The 26,434-nt window shown below is 42.2% G+C and overlaps 1 protein-coding gene across 5 annotated transcripts in view; it reads right to left on the bottom strand.

Moving 5' to 3' along the window:
• DTNBP1 (dystrobrevin binding protein 1) overlaps positions 1–26,434 on the bottom strand; it is a 176,828-nt gene that overhangs the window by 89,206 nt on the left and 61,188 nt on the right. For all 5 annotated transcript variants that reach the window (XM_050941624.1, XM_050941621.1, XM_050941620.1 and 2 more), the window contains exon 7: positions 6,448–6,470. In XM_050941624.1, the coding sequence (XP_050797581.1) occupies positions 6,448–6,470 (23 nt within the window). The remainder of the gene's footprint in view (positions 1–6,447; positions 6,471–26,434) is intronic.

The following is a 26,434-nucleotide window of genomic DNA, read 5'->3' as shown; positions in this document are numbered from 1 at the left end:
GTCTGAAAATAGCAAACAATGTCAAAAAGCTTTTAAACCCCTATAAATTGTGGCCACATTGCCCACTTAAAAAACAACAAACAACAACAACAAAACAAATAAATACAGTGCACTCTTTTTATAAGAATCACATTTGTCCTAGATTATTTGATTCTTATAAGTAGCTGATTCTTACAAGAGGAGCATAGGTTAGTATAAGAATGATTTTGTTCCAGTGGTTTTGATCACTATATGTGGTAGATTCTTATCAGTGATTCTTATAAATGGAGTGTACTGTACAAAGTGTCTGTATGAAGGGCACAGTATGGAGATATATTTTATACCTCTTTCCTTCACTGCCATGACCCAGGAAAAAACCTTAGAGGGCTGCCTCCAATTCCTGTACATTGAAGAGGACTATTAGTGCCCAGTCAACCAATTCAATTGTCAAGCACCTGGGGCCATCAATATAAAAGGGTGCAGTGATACTGAAAGTCAATGTTAAGCACCCAAAGTAGTATCTCTAAAGCTTATCAGAGGCTTTAGTGCAAAAGCAATGTACAAAGCTTGATCCAAGGCCCTGTTAGGAATGCACAAGGGCACATTCAGCATTGTCTTCTCAGCATCAAGATCATCTCCAAAGGAGACCTGTCAATATAATAAAGCAGAGTCCTGGATATACTTATTGTGTGTATAATTTATTTTCTCCCAGTGCAAAATGTGGTTTTGGGAAGAAGACAAGTAGGTTGATGGTTTGGTTCAGACTGGAACCATTTTGTGGATGAATTTTGGGTGAGGTCTTGGCCTATGGATTTGTTGATTATGGAGGTTTGGCCAAAAGCACCTGAAGCTCACTCACTGATTCTTCTGGCTGAAGTGACCATGACTAGTGGCTTGTCAACACCATTAGAACATGGCAAGCAGGGTGTGAATCTACAGCCAATAGCTTGCCAGACACTAATTGGCTGTGTGGACCCTACTAACATGCACTAAAAGTTCCACAGGACGCTTTGACATACTCGCACTATAGAACTTTTAGTGTGCAGCAGCATGTCCACATAGCCAGTTTGTGCACCGCAAGCTAGTGTGCTGTAGATTCAGACCCTTGCTTGTCACGCACAAATTTTCTGTGTAGAAAAGCTCTAGGAAGTTTGTCTTCAGAGTGAAGTGGTGCAAGGAGCATTCTGAAAGAGGGGCTTGATGAATCTCAGAAAGGCTCTATTGAGGCCCAGGGCAGGAAGACTCTTGTGGGTAAATATGTAGGAGCCCTTTAAGAAACATCTATACCAAGCAGTGAGAAATGACTGAGCAGGACTACAAAGGCAGGTGACTAGATGAAATTGCTAGAGACACATATTTTAATATAGAACTGAGCAAAAAAACTGGCCTGTTTGAAGTGCTGTAGTTTGTCCAGAATCTTTGATATCGAGACTTGAACTAGATCACAGCCTTAGTGGGCTACCCATATTGAAAGCCATTTACACTCTGAAGAGTGCATTCTTCTGTTGGATATTTTCCTGCTTTGTATCAGTATTTTCTAGAGCTGCAGGGAGCAGTTCCTGTCCATTGCACTTAGCCACCCTACAATTACACTAAAAGGTGGAGTGACTTTGGATCTGGATAGAGTATCTGGTACTAATGCTGAGATCACATCCAACCAGACTGAGAACTGGATAGAGGGCTAAATAGACCTCTGTAGTACATCCATCTGCCACAGTGATCTCTGCCATTACAAAGCCACTAGAATGACCACGGCTTTGTCTCTATTTATTTTGGAAATCATCCTGGGAAACAGGGAAATTGGTGGGAAGGCGTACAGCAAACTTTTGTTCCATTGTAGGAGGAAAGCATTTGGTAACAACCGTGGACTCAGACCGCCTCTGGAACAAAAGTTCTGACATTTTTGGATTGTCCTCAGTGCCAAACAAGTCTACTGAGGGGGATTCACAAAGATGGAATGTGACTGCAAGGACCATTCGTGATTGGTCATTGACTGTCTGCTCAGGAAATCTGCTAAATTGTTGCTTACTCCAGTGAAGTGAAGGGCCATCGATGTCACCCCATTCTGATGGCACCAAATTCCATAATGGCTCCCAGGCGGAGGAGCAAGGAACAGACACCCCCTTTCTTATGTAGTGCATGACTGTCGTATAGTCCAGGAACATCTACATTATCAAGTTTTGGAGAACAGATAGGAACAACATACTGGTAACCCTGATGGCTACAAGCTCTTGGACATAAATGTGTAGCTTCACATAGTTTGAAGACCAGGTTCCTTGGATCTGCAGATAGTCCAAGTGACCTCCACAACTTGTCCCTGATCTATTATTAGTGTCTTTGTCAGGAAGGGAAGTGAAAAAAGGGAATTCCTTTATGCACGTCTGGGGGTTCTAACCACCAAATCAGTTCAGCAGTGATGTGATTTGGTACTAGGATCTTCCGTTTACTGTGTTTACCAGAGAACTGATTCTGAGTCAGAGCTGAAGGGGTCACAGATAAAGTCTAGCAAGTGACATCATGTACGTCTATGTCAACACTTTAGGTCACGCCAGACTGTAAAGTATGTTCCTACCATTATAGGTAGCTCTGATGTCAACAGAAGTAAGAGTCCTTGTACCTGGAATCTGTTGTTAGGGAGATATGCTCTTTTTGATCTGGAGTCAATCCAGATTTCTTCTGAACTTCACCATCTGAAATGGGGTAAGTACATTTTTATAGTTCACTGAGAGGCCTAGTCAGGCAAATAGGAACAGAGTGCTGTTCTAGCTCACTGACATCTCCATTGTGACCTGCCCTGATCAGCCAGTCACTCAAGTAGAGGTAGATGTGAACGCTTTGTCTCCTCAGGTGCGCTACTATCCCTGTGTGGCATTTCTTGGAGACCTCGGTGCCAGTGAGAATCCAAATGGCAATACCTTGTATGGAAAGTGATTGGATCCCACCACGAATTGCAAATACTTCCCACGGGCTATGTGGACCACTATATGAAAATATGCATCCTGCAAGTCGAGAGCTACAAACCAGTCTTGAGCCTGAAGAGATGGAATAATGGAGACAAGTGCTGCCATCCTGAACCTGAAGTGGTGCATATATTTGTTTAGTCTCCTCTGGTTTAGGATAGGAAGAAGACCCCCTTTTTTCTTTGGGATAAGGAAGTACCATGAGTAGAAATCTCTTCACCTGTATTCCTGTGGAACCCTTTACAACTCTTAGATGAAACAATGAAGCCACTTCTTTTTGTAACAGGCTTTGTGTGAGAAGAGTTCCTGAACAGGGACAAGGAAGAGATAATGATAGGCGACTATATCCAACATCCATTTGTCCAAGGTGATATCAGCACATATCCAATGGAACAGGACAAGGTAGCTTCCAATGGTAGCTGCTGGCTCCTGAAAGGCTCTGATGTGACTCCTGTCATTCCTGTCAAATCTGCTGTCTGGCTGATGGGGCAGTGTTTGTGACAGAGGTGGTGGATGAAGGATATCTCCTGTTCTCACTGTTGGTAATCTGGTTGTGTGCAATGAGAGTAATGATGTACCTATTAGCTCTGCTGGGGCTGATATTTATATTTATATTCTTGTAGGAGGACAATGTATAGATCCCTAGGGATCTCAGGGTGGCCCCCCAAGTCCTTTATGGAATGAAGTGCTTCATCAGCCCTTGAGTTGAACAGCTCCAACTCCTCGAATGGGAGGTACATTGTGCCTCCCTTGGTTTCCTCAAAGTATCCCTCTATTTTGATGGGGTTTTCTTCCCGGACTTCCCTCTCATTAGACTCCAGTGGTATCTGCCTAAAGGAACACTTGCTAAGGAAGATGCCTGGGAGTCCTTGGAGGTTGATGTTGATGTCTCTTCCAAGTCTGAAATGAAGCGCATTGATTTCTTGAGCAGGTGTAGTTTGATCTGCATGTCCCTTGCCTTGGGAGTTCTCGATAAGAAGGTTTACACATCTCAGAATTATCATGAAAATGACTTTCCCTAGACCGAAAGGCATCAACTATGCCACTTGACCAAGGGGATGAGCATGCTGCATGTGAGGCAGGCCTTAAACCTGGAAGGTAAGGGAGAAGAAGGTGGAAGGGAGTCTTCCCTTTTGTCTCTTGCCCCCCCCCAACCCTTTTTTTTGAATGCCCAAATAAAAAAATTGGCACAAATAAGTCAGTGAAGAAAGATTTCTTCAAAAAAAACTAGTGTGGAAGGTGAGTTTGAAGCTCAAGAAAAATAGCGGTCGAACATTTGCCAGGTTGCATCTCAATTCAATAAGAGGAAACGGAGGGAAGGCCATGGCCGCTCCATCCTTTATGCCCTCACATAAGAGGGCGCAAGATACAGAGCACATGCATAGTCCAACAGACACTTACCCAAAACAAATCCAATTTTTCACAGTAGGCACACATCCACCTACAATGGGATCAACACTGACACATATTCGAAGGAAAATGTTTCACCCCTGGTTATATTTTAGTTAGTTCATTTTACTGCTGAAAAATATAATTTATAACAACATTTATATACCACCACTTTCAAAATATAAAGTTTGTTTTACAAATTGTTGGTCAAAGTAACTCTATTTTACAGATGGGAAAGCAAAGAGGTAAAATGATATGTCCAGGGCTGCACAGTGAGTCACTGGAAAAAAAGCGCAGAACCTTCTGGAAATCAGTATTGTTTCCTCCATGGTATTCTGTTTTACAGGGGCATGTTAGAGTTGGTTTGAAAATAAGTTCTTACTCCTTGCCTGGAACAAACTATATACTCTTGAAAATCATTACACAAAGGATACAAAGTACAATATCACTGGTACTGCTTGTATGCCTAAAAATAAAATGAGGGAATAATACATATACTGATATAGACAGCAAGATTACATAAAGTTTGCCAGAAGGCATTTACAGCTGTTGAAGATATAACAGCAGCTCATCTTGTCTGTTTTCAATAGCCTGAATGAGGGTTCACAGAAACAGGGATAAAGACACTTCTTGCTATTTCAATTACCTAATCAAAATTAATCTAGTTGTACTGGCTATTCAAGTAAAAAAACTGTTTTTCATTATCTACAGTAAACATTAACTAAGAAAAATATTTAAGAATCATGCCTCTTTGTATCAAAATGAAAAATTATTCAAAGTTCATTTGTTGTGTCTGCATCTGCCTTTTCATTAGGTCCATATGGCAAACTAGTCTGAAGAGTAATGTAATAAATGCAAGTGTAAATATGAATGTCTCACAATTCAGTCAGTTAAATCATTTGCACTCTATGCACCTGAAACCTCCAAAGACCACACGGCCAAGCTACGCAAGCAGCTACAGGCGTCTGTTCATGTTCACAAACTGACTCCAGAAGTCACTAAGGTATCAATATAAATACGGAGGATTGTGTTTTTCAGCCTATGAAGGAAAACTTAGCATCATAAAACTAAACTGTACTGCCTTGGAACAGAATCAACTTTGTGTTGTCTGGCTATCTACTGAGTGAGTCCGTGCTTAAGGCTGTCAAACCAATGAAAAGAACTGCAGTACAGAGCTGCAGACAAAGGTGACACTTTACATAATCTGTGTCACTTGTTTTCTGGTAATGTTAACTTGATTGTTTTTCTTTTTTTAGCATTATAATAATAATAAAATAAGTTAATGAACCAAACAGGCAAAGACAGTGTTCTGTAGAAATTTTCAGCCATATTTTAAATTGCACAAGCTAACATGCGTGAATCACCCACTTCACTAATCTTTATAATATACATGAGATGGAAAATATCAACTCACACTTGTGTTTTACCTAGATCAAAAGGGTACAGCTAACTTTTAAACTGATCACACATTTCAAATTCTTAAATAGCAAATTATAAATTTAAATGCAAGGTTTATTAAAACCATAAACACCAAAATCTTCTGCCAATACACTATAGTGGCAAAACACTGTCATACTATGTAAAGTTCCCACCCCCTTTGTATTATGTTGGACTGACATATAGTACATTCTTGCTTTAAAACAAACCCAACTGGAGAGTAAGGGAGAAAAAATACGCTGTCAAAAAAAATCATATTTTTCTCTGATATAGTGTAATACAGTGAAAACTATCAGACTTCTGCATAGCTGTTTCCAGATAGTGTCAAAAACCAATTCAAGTTGAAAAACACATAGTAACTACCCTATGACCTGATGTCTTTCACTTCTAGATAACCCTCCAGGAGAGAGTTAAACTAGGTATGGGGTCTTTGAAATTTAGTATTTCTCTCACAAGACCCATAGAAGAAAGTCCCATCTGTGTTTCTATAGCATTTACTATTATCCTAAAAATGTCAGCAGCAGAAACAGATAGTAACAAAGTAACAAAACACTGTGTTTGTGACATAAGATGAACGTCAGCCAATACAAAATAAAAGCCTTTTACCATTTTCACATTTAATACAATAAATATTGAGAAAACTGCAGCAATTCTAAAGTGTAGAACTAAAAAGAGAAGTTACCTTTGAAGCTTTCAAGTTCTTTCCTGTAGGAGACAGAAAGCAGAATATAAAGTCTCAGACTAAAAACAGATATGTTCCATAAATTCAAACTGCAACTGGGATTATCTATGAAGATTTGCAATGGTTTAAAATGCATGAAAAGGTGAACTGAAGGATTTGAGTATTGTGACATTTTTAGAAACTTGATTAATGGAAACTTCTAGCTGCACATACAGAGCTTGAAAAAATTGCTTTCCTGAAGCAAGTAACTTATATCAACTTCTTTAGAACTGAGCTATCACATATTACAAATATATATTACATATAAATATCTATTCTCACTGTTTCTAGATCTTCTGGTTGCAAAGGTAACATGAATATGAACTCAGTATAATCAAATAATAAATGAAGGCTTCTTAAGTCCACTGACAGACATTAAGACATCCCTGCTGCTTCCCAGAGTTTTGTCAAGCTGTAGAAGAATGAAAACTTGACTACTGTCTTGTCAGTTTTCAGGACTGACATTCCAAACCCTATGGTTAGCAGTGAAATAGACACAAATCTGGTAAATTTCACGGTGCTGCTTGAGAAAGCTGATTTTGGAGTTATTTACTGGAGGAGGAGGAGGATTCAAAAATATGGAAGGAATAGTGACACCACAAAACTCTGCAACCTGAATGAAGGAAGACAGGTAGAGCAGCAGATACACCCACTCATCCCTTCATACATATGCACTTCCCTTTCTGCCTGAAGGCATTACAGTGAGAGGTGAGTAAGAATAATTTAACCTTGTTTCTTCCTTCTAGCAACTGGGGGGGGGGGGGGAATTAAAGGGGTTGTCTTGGAATTATTATTTATGCAGGGTATTACAACGCTAATTGAACCATAAATTCCTTTATTACATTCAAAGGCAAAATGGTATTTATACAATTGCTCTAAATATGCCTAAAAAGCCTAAATAATAAACAATTTACTACATCCAAAACAGTAACAAAACATTTAAGCATTTGATCAAGATACTTACAAATGGGCTAAGCCTCAGGGTGCTTAGACCCACATTAGTCGGCTCCAACATGGTCAGCATATATTAGCAACAACTCCTTTAAGAGTTTATGTTTTCATACCATTTAACAAACAAGTGATGTCACTGCCAATTACTGACTTCAGCTAAAAACCAATTTGAAACACTTCATACTCATTTCCAGTCTCAAATCGAGGTAAGATTTATAATCTCCTTTCTCCCCATTTCTCCTTAATCTTTTCCCCTCCTTCTTGCTGACTATGATGGGGCAGAATGGCCCCACACTGGTACCGCAGGGGTTAACCCTTCTTTCCTGGCAGAGGAAGCCATGCCCCGGAAGCTCTGCTGGGCGGGCTCCAACTAGAGAACAGGTATAAAAGCCTGCAGAACAGCTCAGTCTGACCGCTGGAGAAGGAGGCACGCTGCCAGCTCCTAAGGAGGGGGAGGCTGCGTGACAGGATCTGGAAGCCAGCCAAGCCGGGACACTTCCTGATACCCCAACGGAGAACATCACAGTAGGAGGACAGATCGGAGGACCTCCCGCAGCAGAGAACCTGGCATTTATGGTAGGAAGTTGCAGGCGGATCCCTGCTGAGCGGGTGGCAAGGAGAGCTTGCCACTACCAGGGACCTGGGTTGGGACCCAGTGGAGAGGGCAGGCCCAGGTCCCCCTACCATCTCACCCCCGAACTGTGAAGGGATTGTATGGACTCCAGCTGCTAGGCCGCAATACCCCACTGGCAAGGGGGAAAATGTATAGACTCTGGCCACGAGGCCACACTACCCTGCCTGCGAAGGGGATCACACGGACTCCAAACGCTAGGCCACGCTATCCCGCTTGCGAGGGGGATTGTATAGACTCCAGCCGCTTGGCCGCACGACCCTGCTTGCAAGGGGGACTGTACAGACTCTGGCCGCTAGGCCACCCTGCTCCACTTGCAAGGGGGACTCTATAGACTCCGGCCATTAGGCCACACTGCTCCCACACAGGGAGCAATGTATGTGGACTCTGGCCATTGGGCCACACCACCTGGATACCTGGGGCAAGGTACACAGACTCTGGCCCATGGGCCGCACTACCTTGCCAGCCAGGGACGATTGTGTGGAAGCAGCAAAGAGTCCTGTGGCACCTTATAGACTAACAGACGTACTGGAGCATGAGCTTTCATGGGTGAATACCCACTTCGTCGGATGCATGCAGTGGAAATTTCCAGGGGCAGATATATACATGCAAGCAAGAAGCAGGCTAGAGATAACGAGGTTAGTTCAATCAGGGAGGATGAGACCCTCTTCTAGAAGTTGAGGTGTGAAAACCAAGGGAGGAGAAACTGCTTTTGCAGTTGGCTAGCCATTCCCAGTCTTTGTTTAATCCAGAACTGATGGTGTCAAATTTGCAGATGAACTGAAACTCAGCAGCTTCTCTTTGAAGTCTGGTCCTGAATTTTTTTGCTGCAGGATGGCTACCTTTAAATCTGCTATTGTGTGTCCAGGGAGATTGAAGTGTTCACCTACAGGTTTTGTATACTGCCATTCCTAATATCTGATTTGTGTCCATTTATCCTTTTCCGTAGGGACTGTCCAATTTTGCAGATGTACATAGCAGAGGAGCATTGCTGGCATATAATGGCGTATATTATATTGGTGGATGTGCAGGTGAATGAACCGGTGATGGTGTGGCTGATCTGGTTAGGTCCTGTGATGGTGTCGCTGGTGTAGATATGTGGGCAGAGTTGGCATCAAGGTTTGTTGCATGGCTTGGTTCCTGAGTTAGAGTTACTAAGGTGCAGTGTGCAGTTACTGGTGAGAATATGCTTCAGGTTGGCAGGCTGTCTGTGGGCGAGGACTGGCCTGCCACCCAAGGTCTGTGAAAGTTAGAGATCATTGTCTAGGATGGGTTGTGGATCTCTAACGATGCGTTGGAGGGGTTTTAGCTGGGGACTGTTTGTGTTGGCCAGTGGAGTTCTATTGGTTTCTTTCTTGGGTTTGTCTTGCAGTAGGACGCTTCTGGGTATATGTCTGACTCTGTTGATCTGTTTCCTTATTTCCTCGTGCGGGTATTGTAGTTTTGAGAATGCTTGGTGAAGATTTTGTAGGTGCTGGTCTCTGTCTGAGGGGTTGGAGTAGATGCAGTTGTACCTCAGTGCTTGGCTGTAGACAATGGATCGTGTAGTGTGCCCGAGATGGAAGCTAGAGGCATGAAGGTAGGCATAGCGGTTGGTAGGTTTTCAGTATAGGGCAGTGTTAACGTGACCATCACTTATTTGCATCATGGTGTCTAGGAAGTGGACCTCCCGTGTAGATTGGTCCAGGCTGAGGTTGATGGTGGGATGGAAGCTGTTGAAATTGTGGTGGAATTTTTCCAGAGTCTCCTTCCCATGGGTCCAGATGATGAAGATGTCATCAATGTAGCGTAGGTAGAGAAGGGGCGTGAGTGGACGAGAGCTGAGGAAGCATTGTTCCAGGTCAGCCATAAAAATGTTGGGATTTTGTGGGGCCATGCGGGTGCCCATAGCGGTGCCACTGATCTGGAGGTATATATTGTCATCAAATTTGAAATAGTTGTGTGTGAGGATAAAGGCACAGAGCTCACCAACCAGTTGTGCTGTGGCATCATCAGGGTTACTGTTCCTTACAGCCTGTATTTCATCTGTGTGTGGGATGTTTGTGTAGAGGGCCTCTACATCCATAGTGGCTAGGTTGGTGTTTTCTGGAAAGTCACCAATGCATTGTAGTTTTCTCAGGAAATCAGTGGTGTCATGGAGATAGCTGGGAGTGCTGGTAGCATAGGGTCTGAGTAGAGAGTCCACATATCCAGACAGCCCTTCAGTGAGAGTGCCAATGCCCGAGGTGATGGGGCGTCTAGGATTTCCAGGTTTGCGGATCTGTGGTAGTAGATAGAATAACCCTGGTCGGGGCTCTAAGGGTATGTTGATTTGTTCCGGTGTTAGTGTAGGGAGTGTCCTGAGTAGATGGTGCAGTTTCTTAGTGTATTCCTCAGTGGGATCTGAGGGAAGTGGCCCGTAGAATTTGGTATTGGAGAGTTGTCTGGCAGCCTCCTTTTGGTAGTCAGACCTGTTCATGATGACAACAGCACCTCCTTGATCAGCCTCTTTGATGATAATGTCAGGGTGGTTTCTGAGGCTGTGGAAGGAGGCCACTAGGCCGTGATTGGCCGCCCACAGAGAGATGGGTGCGGGAACTTGAGAGTGGCGAGGCGCCGACACCACAAAGGGGCGCTACAGTGCCAGGACCGCCACACTGACCAATAGTTTCTCCTTTGCACCTTGGTTTACATAGGCCCTAATTTTTGAGATAACATTGGTATGTGGGGGTGGGAAGAGTCAGGCTGGCTCATTTTAAGACACATTCTCTTTGTCATAATGAAAACTCTCTGCAGCTACCCCTATTGGTCAGAGGTCTTCTTTTTAGAAACTTCCTTCTATTTCATTATTCTTTGAACCAGACATCCACCCTACTTCTTTCCTTCTGGCCTTACAAGTCATTATTTTCAAGGCCTTTCTTTTACTTGCTAGTTAGGGCCTTTCTTTTCAAAACATTTCCTTAACCAAACTTAAGCTAACCTTAATTCTCTAATTTTATATTTACTCTACAGAGTGAGTACTCAATTTGTCCATATCCAGTTCCACATAATAGGTGTATGATAAATTTGGAGACCGAAGCAAAGTTGCGGTAGTAAGCTTATGTGGGGCAGGGAAAAGCTGGCGTCTTCCCAGGGCAATGCCCTTGTATAATGCCTATTCACTACCTGCTCCAGTCTTTAAAATCAATCATTAGCTAATAAGTTTAAACTCTCTAGATGTTAGGTATCTAGTAACTTTCCAAGCCTTGCATGCAAGGCAGACAAGAGAGCAAGAGAAGAAGTGATGGGTTGCATATGGAATTTTTTTTTTTGCGGGGGACGGGTTGGAAATAGAAAGAAGAAAGATGACAAAAATCTTGAGATTAGGCAGCTAACTAGGGAAACAGATAAAAGGAAAAAAGCAAACAGACACAATTCTGGAAAAAAAGACCATAAGCTATTATAGGAAAGAAAAACATTAAATGAAATCAGAAAGGGAAAGGTGGCATAAGACAAGATGAAGTAAGTAGGGCCTGCAGAATATTATTCAGTCAGTATTTTAGACTAATTTCACCTATAGTCATAGGATAATTTGACAAATGCTATTTGATATGCTTTGCAGCTAGTCAAATACTATTTGACAAATATATTATTCAATACCAGTGACATCCAATGAATATATTCAAATAGTTTCCTATCTGACCAGCCCAAATAATAAGTTACAATATTAAGATGTTAATAAAGTGATATCTGAGGCAAGAATATTGCACATTTTGGGTGCTACAGCAATATAAAAAAATTGTTTGACAATGTCGCAATTAGATACAGCCTACAAGTGTTATTCCTTTAAATTGCTCGACTGTGGCAGCACAGGTATTTTTTATTCTGTATAGTAAGCTTATTTGAGGCTAGTATGTGGTGGGCAGGGCTCTACTAAATTCACTATTTGGTTAATTTCATGGGCATAGGATTTTTAAAATAGTAAATTTCATGATTTCAACTATTTAAATCTGAAATTCCATGGTGTTGTAACTGTAGGGGTCCTGACCCAAAAAAAGTTGGGGGGTAAAGGGGGTTGTGCTGCTACTCTTACTTCTGCGCTGCTGCTGGTGGTGGCACTGCCTTTAGAGCTGGGCTCCCGACCAGCAGCTGCCGTTCTCCATCTTCCCAGCTCTGAAGGCAGAGCCCTGCCGGCAGCAACAGTGATGTAACGATGGCATGGTATGGTATTGCCACCCTTACTTCTGCGCTGCCTGCAGAGCTCGGTGCCCGGCCAACTGTTGTTCTCCTGATGCCGAGCTCTGAAGGCAGCGCAAAAGTAAGTGCAGCGATACCGCAACCCCCCTAATATAACCTTACGACCCCATCTGTCTCTCTCTTTTGGGCAGGACCCCTAATTTGAAAAACACTGGTCTCCCCCGTGAAATCTGGTCTTCTGTATGCTTTTACTCTATACTATACAGATTTCATGGTCCATGAGGCATTTTTCATGGCCGTGGATTTGGTAGGGCCCTAGTGATGGGTAAGCTTTAACTCTGTATTTTGGTTTTTACTAAAAAGATATTTTTAATAGTATTTTTTTAAAAACAATTAAGAGGGCTATTTGAAAATCAGAGCATACTTCTGATAAGGCTCTGTGATATCACTGATGTTTGGAAACCCGTGGAAGGGCCTTCCTTTTCCACATGATATTACTCTCCCTCCTACTCTTCCAACATAAGCCATGGGGAGGAGAAAGGGAAAAACTGATTCAGCAGCAGGAAGTAAGATTATTTATTCATGTACTAGTGATATTATATTACTAAATTAGGTTTCCTCAGTTACACCGTGAGAGAGAGCGCAAGTCAGAAATGTAAAGCTTCAAATGATCAATAAAATACAGAGTAAAGGGTCACTTGGGGTTTTTTTGTGTTTTTTTTTTTTAAATATGACAAAACATTTGATGATTAAGTAATGCTTCTTGAATTTCTCCTTTAAAATCTCAAGTATAAGCAAAAATGATTTCCAGTTGATATAGCTTTATTCACAGAGTAACTGGAATCATCATTTTAATTGTCACAGGTAAATTACTTCTTTTGCAGGAACTACTGACATCAATTACAAGCAATAATATAAACTATCTACAGACCAGTAAGAATGCACCCTCCATCAAGACATGGTTAAGTATGGTTTTGGACCAGTGCCCAGAGAGGAAAAAAAAACAAAAAACCAACATGAAAAAGTTGATTATAAAGCCTTTTACCCTCTAAAATACCAAATCGAGAAGTTTCTTGGTCTCTTAAGCAATACATTTGCTCTCCTTGGAATGCAATATTTGAAGCTTGATTTGTAAAGGAAGCCAGTGCATCACTGTATCCTAATCTGGATATAAATACAAGTCTCTGCGTGCTCATCTTGTGATGGCCCACAGGAATCTCAGCGTCAATCAAGAATTTTATTCTTGTTTAAGGAAGAACATAGCTAGAGAAAAACAAAGAAATGAATGCATGATAAACTGTATTTTTGGGTCAATATGAAAAGATAACCAGAACCATCAAGCAATTAGCAACTCTTTAATGGTAATAAATATTGAACATGGAAGTGGGAAGAGGGATATGCTATGGCACCAATATTCTATCAGTTATCTAGACACAAGCGCTTATTATCCATGAACTAACATCAACGTCTTGAGTCTCCCTCCATACACACCATTTTCATTACAACATGTACAGGATGATTACTTCAGCTTCCAAACAAATTACTCACTGCTGCATTCATTCTTGCACAAAGAATAGCAAACTGCTTCATCCAAATCTGAAACAGCTGCTATACGGAAGGTCAGAGAATAAACAGAAGTAGGAGGTCTCCTAAACCTATGTACATAGAGCAGTGCAACTGTGCCACCAAACGACAGACCTAGGTTTCCAAATATTCTAAATGAATTTAGAAAGTTGCTAAACACACTCTCACATTACCACAGACAATGAATCCTGTAATACTATTTGTTTAAAAAAACAACAGGAAAGGAAATGAACATTTTCCATACACAGAAATAAACCTATGCTGAGGAAACATCTTGTAAAGAATTCTTCCTCTTATTTTTCACACTAGCTGCTCCTAAAATTAGAAGCACTGATGCCGCTGCTGCCCAAAAGAAGAGGCAGCTAATAGGTTATGATGGTTGTATTAGGGCTGATCAGCAAGCAATCCAGGTTACCTTTTCTTGGAAGCAACACTTCCTTTTGTCTAACACCTGAAAGTATTACTCACTTAATCCAGCAACTCTTCTAGTTGGTCCATCAAAATTTGTGCCTTATATACAGCCTGAATTAGTCTAGTTTCAACTTCCAGCCATTGGTTCTTACTACATCTTTCTCAGAGACTGAACAGCAGAACTCTTATCATCAAATTACTGTTCCACATGTAGGCATTTATAGACAAAGTCACTCTTAACCTTCTCTTTGATAAGCTAAATACATTGAGCTCCGTAAGTCTTTCCCCATAAGGCATGTTACCAATCTTTTAATCATTCTCTCATTTCTTTTCAGAACCCTCACCATTTTAATCAACATCCTTCTTGAAGTGAAGGCACACAGTATTCCAACAGCAGCTGTACCAGTGGCAATTACAGGTAATATAACCTGTTATTACTCAATATTCCCCATCTTATACATCCAAGGATCACATTGCTCATCATTTAATCACAGAGTTGCAGTTGCACTCAGAAGCTCAAGTTCAGCTGTTTATTGACCAGGATCCCCAAGTCTTTTTTCAGAGTCACTGCTTCAAAGGATAAAAAGTCTCCCATCTGTCAGTATGGCCTACATTATTTGTTTCTAAATGTATGACCCTTATATATGGCCATCCGCACAATGGATAACTTGGTAAGATGGATGCAAACAATCTTTTTGTCACCTGCAAAATGTGTCAGTTTTTTTCAAGTCACTGATAAAAACATTAAATAGCAAAAGCCAAGAAGCAGCAAAGAGTCCTGTGGCACCTTATAGACTAACAGACATTTTGGAGCAAGCCAAGAACTCATCCTTGCAGGTCCCAACTAGAAATACAGCTGCTAGATGACTTCCCCACTTGTACTAACATCTTAAGATCTATCATTTAACCAGTTTTAAATCCATTTAATGTGCGCCATGTTGATTTTGAATTGTTCTAGTTTATTAATCAAGATGCCATGCAGTATCAAGTCAAATGCCTTAGAGAAGTCTAAGTGATGGGGACAGCACTCTTGGCAGGAGCTGACAATCAGAATGCCAAAAAGTACGTGATACTTCCTGAATGACCATTGTTTCTATATCCACGGTTATTACCACATATGTTAGGAGACCCTGAGAGGCCCAGATATCGACTGCTAGGGCACGGGCTGACTGGACTGCCTTGTCTAGTGACAATGATTCATTTGATAGAGACTTTTTTTAAAAAATGCTTAAATCGGGATGGATGTCAGCGGACTTGTTGGATGTGGACAAGCAGCCACCAACTGAGAAGATTTCAGTCAGCAACTGCGCAGAAACCCCTTATCTATTGTAGGATAAAATATGACAGGAAAGTATTGCTCCTAATGGAGAAGATTCGGTGGGGGAAGAGTCCATCCCAGCTTATGATCATGCACATAAATTTTTTCTGTCTGCATCTGTTGGTACATAAATTTCTAGTTCTGAAGACTAATGGTTAAAATGCAGGTAGACAATATTGTTGATCTCTCTCAAAGACTGAATGGTTGAACTACCAAAAAAAATTTCAGCCAGACTCATTGCATACTCCTTATAACTTTTTAAATAGGAAGAGAAACCTCAACCCTACGTGAAACGTCCCACCTAAAGGCACCTACTTTGAGAAAGAACTAAGGATTTATGCCTCATGTTAAGACTACTTAAGAATGCACTTGTATGTGTTTAGCTACACTGCAGCTCAGAGTGTGCTTCCCAGCTCAGGCAGACAGAAGTACTAACTCTGCTTGAGCTAGCCCACTAAAAACAGCAGTGTAGCTGGGCATAGCTTGGGCAAACCACCTGTGTACAAACCCACCTATATACTCTGAATTCATACTCTCCTCATCCACCACACAAGCTACCTCCGGCTATGCTGCTATTTTTAGCATGCTAGCTCAATGCAACATAGCATGTCACACACTTCCCCCACCACCACCTGTTCCCAGCAGACAAGTCCGGGCAGAGAGCAGGCAGCCACTGCCTCCCAGCCAGGCTCTCTCAGTGGCTCCATCCTACTACCCGCCTGGCTGCCAGGGAGATCAGCCAAACATGACCAGAAGCACAGGAAGAGAAGGACAGAGAGCCCCTTCCCCTCCACATCCACACAGGTAATGTGGGGCGGGGAGAGTGCTGCAGCCCTGGGCTGGGTGCAGGGTCACTGGGCAGGGGAGACACCTGGAGTGGTTACATGCTGGGGAGAGGCACAGGGAGAGAAAGACGGAGCCCCTCTTTCTCCTCACTCCTGGCAGGCCAATCTGGGGGGTGGGGGAGGCACTTGACCCCCCCCCCATGTCCAACCTACACATCACGTGTGGTTTGTTATATCAAAGTGCTTTTCAGTGACCAGTCACTTTTATTGTTCACCTATTTTTGCTGTTTAAGCTTTTCAAGATTCTGTCAAGACACTTTTCTTCTTTTTTTTCTTTTTTTTTTTTCTTAAATATTGGGCCATGTATTAGGCCCTACTTAATTTGCGATACCACAGAAATTCTGGATCCTGCAACATTAGGCTTCCACTGCAATTTTGATTAGCTTCCTTTGCACAGTCCATAATTTTGCATATATTTTGAGGTTTGCAACACACATTTCCCTCCCACCCCCCATTAGTACAGCAAAACCCTTTTTATCTGAGCTGATAGCAGCTACAGCTCCTGCTGTCAGCCCCATACACGGCAGGGCTCCCGCTGTCAGCCTTGTGCGTTAATGACTGTAATACAGTTGCAGCAAAATGCCAGTTATCAAAAAGTATTAGCAGGCATAACAAAACACTTGACTTTTTATATTGTTCCTGCAAATTTTCTTAAAAACAAATACTGCCATTAATAAAGGTCTATTGTTACTTTTCCGCAATTTTCCACTTCTTGTCTGCAACTCGGCCGCAATTATTTGACAATCATCCTGCAATTCAAGTAGGGCCTTAGCCATGTATTTATTCTTATTTAACTCTATAGTTCGACACTTTTCCAGAATTTACAGTTGTGATCTCAATTTCAACTCTAGTTAATCTATAACTGCTATTATATCTGTCACAGAATACAGAAAAGAGCATTTGATTCTTTATTCAGCCCTCACTGTAATTAACTCAAATACCTATCTGCAAGATGCCAAACATTGAGAGCTGAAGGTTTGCTTTAATCTCAAGGTCTCTTTCCCCTTGGATGGATTCCTGAAGTACAGCTCATCTTGCCTACCTAGGGAAACCTGGAAGGTGGCAGTAGTGTAAGCTTGACATACTCCTGATTAAGGCTAAGAGTCTGTCACAGAGGTCACGGATTCTGTGAGTTTCCAGGACCTCCACAGAAGCAGCTCGGGCAGGCCTTAGGCCAGGCGTACTGGCCGCTGCTAGGTAGTCTTGGGCCACCACCCCACCCCCAGCAGCAGCAGGGGTTTGGGTGTGGGAGGGGGTTCAGGACTGGGGTAGGGGCTTGGGGTGCAGGAGGGGATGACGGCTCTGGGTGGCACTTACCTCGGGGTCTCCGCAAAAGCGGCAACATGTCCCTTGGCTCCTAGGTTGAGATGTGGCCAAGTGGTTCTGCGCACTGCCTCTGCCTGCAGGCATCGCCCTCGCAACTCCCATTGGCCGCAGTTCCCAGCAAATGGGAACCGCAGGGTTGGCGCTCAGGGCAGAGGCAGCATGTGAAGCCCCCTGGCTGCACCTCCGCCTAGGAGTCAAGGGACATGTCACAGCTTCCAGAGAGCCTCACAGGTAGGGAGCCTGCCAGCCCTGCCCCATGCACACCCTGCAGCAGCGGTGGTGCCAGGTAGCACGCCACCATTCTTCTCTTCCCCCCTCTCCCTCCACCACTCAAGATTTACTCAGAGGTCTATAGTACAAGTCATGGACATGTCACAGGCCATGAATTTTTGTTTACTGCCCAAGACTTTTACTAAAAATACCCATGACTAAAATGTAGGCTTACTTCTGATAAAACAAAACATGAAGCCTCCTGAGTGCTTAACTTAAAATATATATAAAATGTTCATAGGTTAAACGCACACTTAAAATACTATATTTGAAATGTGTAATTTTTTGGCAATGCAACTCAAATATCCTTTTTAAAATTATGCAGTAGATTTTAACTCAGATTCCAAAAGTAATAAAAATAATCACTTTCTACGTTTGATGTAAGAGCTCAGTGTGAAATGGTATGTAGCTGCAGCACTTTCAAGGATTAAAGCACTGCAAGCAAGAATAAATTTTACTTTTCCAGAACTACACTGCTACAAAGCAAGATTGTATTGGTAGAGCCTATCAAACTGATATTCTTGAGCTACATTTTCAAAGATTTTCTCTATAGACTAGCTCATTATGTATATCAGGCAAGAGAACAGTTGACATTTTTAATGGGATACATCAGGCATCAGGGAATAATATTAAAACAATATTAAAACAGATTGCAGAAACACAATCTGATATTCTGGCCAACATCACAAAGATGGCAGAAACATTAGAACGTTATGGAAAACTCTGGAGAACCTCTGGGTTTGTTTTTAGTTCATAAGTTAAAACTAAGTGGATTTTTTTCAGTTTGGCAAAGTCACTTTTCCAGAGTGTTTCCTCCTCCCCATCCCAAACACTAGAAAAATATTGTGGAAAAATCCCAGAAAGTTTTATGAGGATGTGATTCACTTTATACTCATATTTACTGCTTCAAAAGTGTGCATATATTGTTCAAAATGAAAAGCTTGCAGTTTTGTAAGTAAAACAGATCACCAATTGAGTCCCCAGTCTACTAACTTGCTAGACCTACCACTCTTTTGTTATTTGCTTTTGGTAAATGTATCATGAATCTGTTTGCTTTCTTAGGAACTATGTGTCATAACATTTCTTCCCAGATCTGGACCTTAGCGTCCAAAATATGGGTGTTAGCATGAATTCCCCTAAGCTTAATTACCAGCTTAGATGTGATAGCGCTGCCACCAATCAGGAATTTTTAGGGCCTGATACCCTCTGGTCCCCCCAAAACCTTCCCTGGGGGACCCCCAGACTCAGATGCCTTGAGTCCTACAACAAAGGGAAATAACCTCCTCCCCTTGTTTCCTGGTTACTTCCTCCCAGGCTCCCCTCCCTGGACGACCCTAGGAGATTCCCTGCTTCCAGTCCTGGAAACACAAGTACCGAGAGAGCTAATCTCTCTTCCCCCTTACCCAGAGGGTATGCAAAGTCAGGCTTAGTAAATCTAACACAAAGAGATTTTCCCCCTCACTTCTTCCTCCCACCAATTCCCTGGTGAGCTGCAGACTCAATTCCCTGGAGTCCCCACTAAAGAAAAACTCCAACAGGTCTTACAAAGAAAGCTTTATAAAAAGAAAGAAAAATACATTAAAAATAGTCTCTGTATAAGATGAAAATATACAGGGTCAATTGCTTAAGAAAAAAAAGTGAATAAACAGCCTTATCCAAAAAGAATACAATTCAAAACACTCCAGCAACTACACACATGTAAATACAAAACAAACAATATAAACCTATTGTCTTACTATCTTTGTACTTACAACTTGGAAACAGAAGATTAGAAAGCCTGGAGGTAGGAAAATCACTCTCAGAGCCAAGAGGGTCAGACACAAGACAAAGAACAAAAAGAACTCACACCTAAAACCTCCCTCCACCCAGATTTGAAAAAAAATCTTGTTTTCTGATTGGTCCTCTGGTCAGGTGTTTTAGGTCACTGCTTGTTAACCCTTTTTTAGGTGAAAGAGACATTAACCCTTAGCTATCTGTTTATGACACTATTATGAAATTTCAACCAAACAAATTTGAATGTTCTGAAATACTACTCTCATGTCGAGCGGGCTGGACAGAAATGCAGATCTCTTAAAAATGGACAAAATTGTGAATTCATCATCTCTCCTGCTTTCAATGATTTTGCTTCCACCATTTTTCTGTCACTTTGATGCAGTCTCCATAATTTTCTCTGTCTTGAATGACAACATTTGCAAAGTGGATCAAAGAATCCTGCAGGATTTTTTTTCCAGATCCAGAAGAAACAGAATTGAGTAGAAACGCTTTTTTTTTCCTGTATCTATACTTGTAACCATTCTTAGGTAAACTTCCATGTTCAACTGACCATCTTGCACTCATATCAATGTGGTTTCTTTTAGCTCTTGTTTTAATTCCCCCCTCTCCTGCAGCTGAAACATGTAGTTTAAATCTATAGGAACACATGGAGGGCAAAATGCTTCTATCATTTTCTTTAAATTGCTAAATTGACGGCAGTATTATAATAGAAGCAGTTTTCATTTGTTTTTAATAGATTGATTACCAGTTGATCTTTGCTATCTTTGTGTGCAGAAAATAAAAATTGCTCCTTAATTAACTGATGTGGCAAGCAGCTGAAAATACTGGTATAGGGACTTCTGAATTATTTTTATGGATACGTTTTGAATACAAACAATCAAAAATGTCTCCTCCCTTGCAGAATCATTGATCTCTATCTTCTACTTCACTAGACAAAAAGTTTTACATTTGATTTTGAAGAATCAAAACAGAACTATTTTCTGCACCCTTTGGGACAATAGATTAACATGAATCCTTTTCTGCTACATACATCTCGATATGTAAAGTTTACTTTGGAGAGTGGTTTTAAATACTTCAGTCCATTCCATCTCGCTTATTCATGTAAGCACTTCAAAGTGACATTTGAGATAAAAAGAAAATTAGATCCCCCGGGGGAAAAAAGAGAGCCCACTGTGTCCTTCTTGGAGGAAAAAACAAAATGAGTTTTTTCCCCAATCCTGTCAAATATTCTTCATAAATATATAATACATAATTTAGTGACTTTTTCCCAATGAGGCATCACAAAAGTGATCTGAAAGGCTTTATAGCTGACAACATCTGAGATGATGCCCTCTCTGTTGCAATTGGTATCACTAGGACCTGACTCAAGGAATGCAGCTCCCTGCACCACATAAGCTGTTAACTTTTCCTGCCACAGCAGGGAAGATGCAGCATCTTCTGGATTTTATCTTGGATTGTGATAAGCAAGTGATGGGAAATATTTTTAAACATAAAATTGCAGAGAAACAATCTATAACTTGTCTTAACACACTGTATGTTATGAATTCCAAGTTGCAAACAATATTCTGTCCGTACTTGTTTGAAAACACACTTCAGCTTAGCTTTCAACTTAATGGCAATATGTTGAACTGCTGCACTGTGATTTTTTACTTTGTCAGAGGAACATTTGTTCATTGGTTCCCACTTACTAGTTAGTCTCTCTCTCTCTCTCTCTCACACACACACACACACACACACACACACACACACACAAAGAGTTAATTCATGCTTACCATTCATATGTGACTCATGCAATTTCTCTCTCTTTTTTTTAATTACTCTTTCATTGCTACCTACTCTTTCCCTGAAATGTCAGTTGTGCCTGCTGGCACTGTACTATAGAACTTGATGTTCTTCTTTAAGTATGTGTCCCTCTATAGATATGCACGCATCTGATGTGTGAGAAATCAGGCTATTTTGAATAGCAGTATCTGTCAGGGCCACAAATGCACCACACGCCTCCTTGGGTTTCCACGTGAGCATATAAAGGGTGGAGTGGCCACAACCCTCCATCAGTTACCTCTCACTGCCTGTGGCAGGGAGAAGGAAAAGTAAGAGTGTGTGTGTGTAGAAATCTTTCATTTCCCTCATTTGTTAATTCTTTTAATTTGGACATTCCAAAAAAAGACTAGGAGACGCTATGTGCAGTGACGCACGCCACTTTGTACACATGCACCCTGAGTGTCCTTGTGTCCTGCACCAAACACACAAAAGGGTAGACTGGGCCATCTGCCACTCAGTTTCCTCTCCACTGAAGAATGCTGGGTGGTTATGGACTTTTAGGTAGAAGGGATGGAGGGTAAGTCATGAAATCTGCATATAGAAAACATCTGAAAGAACTCCAGTTACTAAACAGGTAAGTAACTTCCCTTTTTTCAGCAATGCTGCAGGGGCTGCCTGAGCTCTGGTGAAGTGAGCTCAGAAGTAGGGAGGATCCACCTTAGCCAACTCAAAGCAGGTTCTCACACAGTTAGATATCCATCTCAACAGTGTCTGAGGTGAGCTGGGTTTGCCTTTCATCCACTCCAGGATGGAAAAGTCTGGGTGCAGATCAAAGTCATCAATCTGAAATGTACTGGGAGGTACTATAGCTTTGTCAGGGGATGACGAGGACAGCGGAATCCAATAAATTAACTGAATGAGATAGGATATCCCTGGTAAATCCTCAGGTTGGAGGGAAATCTAATGTGGCTGTTGCTCAGAAGCAGCCTGAGTGACGGAGTGTAACATTACTCAGGGTACAATCTGGACTTATGGACAGCTGTGTCGTCTCAATTCTCCACGCTGGGGTACCTTTTACCCTGCTTTGCTCTGAAAACCACCATTCCTGGTCTGCTCGGGCACAGTATTCAGCATGTAAATCACTCCCAGCTACACTGTATGCATGCTATAGCCAGCCACTCACAAATTACATTACAGGGCCACACCAACAAACTCCTAGTCACACACTTTCCCCCAGACACACGTGCCTTGTACTGCCCTCCTGGACAATACAAGTTCATATAAAATCCATCATTTATTAACAGAAAAATGATATGCACAAATCTTATCTTGTTTCCCCAAACACTTCAATACAAACACACAAGGTTGGATAAAACACAAGAAATTGACTACAGAAATATTTTAATTAACTACAAGTAATGAGGCATATAATTCAGAATTGATTACGAAGAAATAAAAGGTAAAATGCAACTAACACCTAATTTAACAAGTCAAGTCAATACAAAGCAAAGGTCTCTCTCACCACATATTCCAGCAGTCTTACTAGCTGAATCTCTTTGAGACAGAATCTAACTTCCGCCCATGGCTCCCTTTCTTCTTCGAGTGTTGATAATGCCATGGATAGAGAGCAAGACAGAGATTATCTGGGGCATCTGTCCTCTCTTCTTATAGCCCTTTCTCTAGCACAAGAATCATCTCTGGCTGATGTTCAGAAAGTCTGTGGGGCCAGGAACCTTAAGTTTCTTCTTTGTCAAAATGTAGCTTTTTTTGCCCACACCCTCTCTCCTGCCCAAGAGTTGCCACTTACTCAGGTGTTGGTCCATTTGAACTTGTTGACACCTGGCTGAGGCATTAGCTAGCCTTTTGTCTCTGTGGAACTTGTTTGTGACTGCCCCCCAGAACATGTTGGAATATGTCTTTGTAATATTATACAATGGAATTTATATCTTTACATACAATGTTGCCCTACATTTAACCAGGACAATAATGATCAGCAAATCAAGTATGCTTTGTACAAAATTTAATATGGTTTTGTAAAAAGGGGTGAACAGAGAGGTACAGACGGTCACACTGAGCTATAGATCAAAAAGCTCTATAAGGCAGAGGTCTGTCCAGGTAATCCTCCCTTCCATGAGAGATCGATGGCCCCCAATCAGCCACACAAGTATTACGGGTAAGTGCCTGGTGGCCATGGACAGGAACCAAGGTCTGTGCCCAGCTCAGGGAACACCACATCTGTTGACAGACCAGTCTCTAGATCAGGGGTCGGCAACTTTTCAGAAGTGTTGTGCCGAGTCTTCATTCATTCACTCTAACTTAAGGTTTTGCGTGCCAGTAATGCTTTTTAAAGTTCTTAGAAGGTCTCTTTCTATAAGTCTATAATATATAACTAACTATTGGTGTAGGTAAAGTAAATAAGGTTTTTAAAAAGTTTAAGAAGCTTCATTTAAAATTAAATAAAATGCAGAGCCCCCCGGATCAGTGGCCAGGACGGTGTAAGTGCCACTAAATATTAGCTCGCGTACCGCCTTCGGTATCCATACCATAGGTTGCCTACCCCTGCTCTAGATCCACTATCTAAGACAGGAGATGGTTGCAAGGTCAACCAGCCTCTCCTGTGTCATTGTGGAGCGTAGATGTGCTTTTACTAACTTCAGCTTGGAGAAGCTGCATTCTCCACTGGCAACTGCTATAGGAAGTGTTAGAATATGCGCAGACCAACAAAAGCATTTGGAAAGAGGGTGGTCATCTTATTTGTGCACATATATTCCAGAACAGCCTTTGGAGTTGATCCTGCTGAAATGTATCTTGAAAGGGCTTTCAGTTTATCACCTAAATCACTCGCATCAATATCACGCATGTCATCATGTGTCAGCATTGTTTATAGTGCCCTGCATTGCTGGTGTAAGGTCTTCAGGTATAGTGAGGAGTTTTGGAATATCATACAACATCCCAAATATACTGCTGTGTTCTTTGAGCTGCATGAAACATTCTTCAACTGACTGTACTGCACAATCTAGCACCTGGTTAAAGAATTCAAATTTGAATTGTTGTTTGAGGGTCTCTGATGAGATTATCCCGTGCCTCGGAATAAAAATGTCGTCTTTGATGACTCTTGTATTCTTGAATGGATGGGAAAATAGCTTCAGTGTCAAGTTCCTCTGCCAACTTCTGTGCACTCTTCAGAACATTCTGAAATCCCTCATCTGAGTGGTAAGACCAGGACAGGCAAACTTTTTGGCCTGAGGGTTGCATCGGGTTTTGGAAATTGTATGGAGGGCCGGTTAGGGGAGACTGTGCCTCCTCAAACAGCCAGGCGTGGCCCAGCCCCTGCCCCTTATTCCACCCACCCTCTCTTCTTCCCCCTCCCCCCTGACGGTCCACCTTGGGACCCCTGCCCCATCCACACACACTCCCACTCCCTGTCTTCTAACCACCCAAGGAACCCCCACACTGCCCCATCCAACCCCCCGCTCCCTGATTGCCCCCTGGAATCCTTAACACCCCATTCGACCCCCCCATTCCCTGCCCTCTGATCGCCTCGCCCCCATCCATACCCCAACCCCCTGACCCCCACCCCGAACTCCCCTGCCCTCTATCCAACCCCAGCTGCTCCTTGTCTCCATCCCCCCCACCCCCCAGTTACATCCATTTGAGATGGAGATATGGATATGTAGTAGCTGCCAGGTCACCTGCACTCTGACTAACTGGAAGATCAGGTATCTTCTCACCACTCACGTCCTCACTGGGGCTGGAAGGCTCACCATGAACATTTGCGTCTATGTATCTCAGGAGAGCTCCTTCCTGCTTAGATAGAAAAGCTTTCTTTCTTTTTCTGAATGCTGCCCCAGATGGCCATTTTCTTCTTTCACTCATGACTGCTGTTCTGTGCCACCTATAGTGGCTCTCAACACTCAGCTGAAGAGGACAAATAAGCAGGCAGGTAGCAGGGCCTGAGTGAGGGAAGATATCAACATCTTAAGGGCCTAACTGGCTCCTACTACTTCAGTTGACTGCCTGTTCTCCTCAAGTGGGTTCAGGGGAGTGGTGTTGGCCACTGGAAGGTGCTGGGGGGTCACGCCAATGACAGAGTGCCCGGTAGCGATTATGCTCTGCGCACCGGAGTAGGAGCTAGTGCCTACTCCACGTCTCTATTTTTTTGTCCTGGGTTTGAAGGACCTGCAGATTTTACAGCATCGCTGATATGGGATTCGCCCAGGCAGTGGAGACAGTTGGCGTGCAGGTCACTTCTGGGCATCGAATGCCTACAAGACTCGCATGATTTAAACCTTGGGGCCCGGAGCATATTCTGGCCCGAACTCTAACTAGCTAAACTAGAACTTTTAACGGACTAACTGAAACAGGTACTACTGAACAAGACAAGATTTGGGACGAGCTGCAGCAAAGCTGGAGCGAGTAGTTCTGATGTACTAGTACATGGCAGGTAAACAAACTGGCCCGGCCTGCCAGGGTGCTTAACCTAGTGAGCCACGTGCCAGAGGTTGCTGACCCCTGGTGTACACCATATTGAGATAGATTAGAGAAACAATTAAGCCTAATAAAAGTACCAAAGCTCATGACTGAGCAAATTAAAAGTCTGACTCTGCACAGTGGCTATTAAGCATAGTATGGTGACAGAAGATATGCCTAGCCATAAAACGAAGAATAAAGCAGGAAAACGAGATAAAACAGAAAGGTTAAATAAAAAGGTAAAAACTTATTCAAGCCAAAAGAGATTCTTCAGAAAATGAAAAGCCAACCCTAATGAAGCCAAAAAAAGGATAATCTACAGCACAAAATATAAGACAGCTATTAAGAAGTGGAGGAGGGAAACCGATGGACAAATAGCCAAAGTCAAAAACAAACAAGAAATTCTTTAAGTACATCAAACAAGAAGCCTGTGAGAGAATTACAAATCTACCT

Source organism: Gopherus flavomarginatus, chromosome 2 (assembly GCF_025201925.1).
Source record: "Gopherus flavomarginatus isolate rGopFla2 chromosome 2, rGopFla2.mat.asm, whole genome shotgun sequence".
Taxonomy (NCBI): Eukaryota; Metazoa; Chordata; order Testudines; family Testudinidae; genus Gopherus; species Gopherus flavomarginatus.
This window is presented reverse-complemented; position numbering and strand designations above follow the sequence as displayed.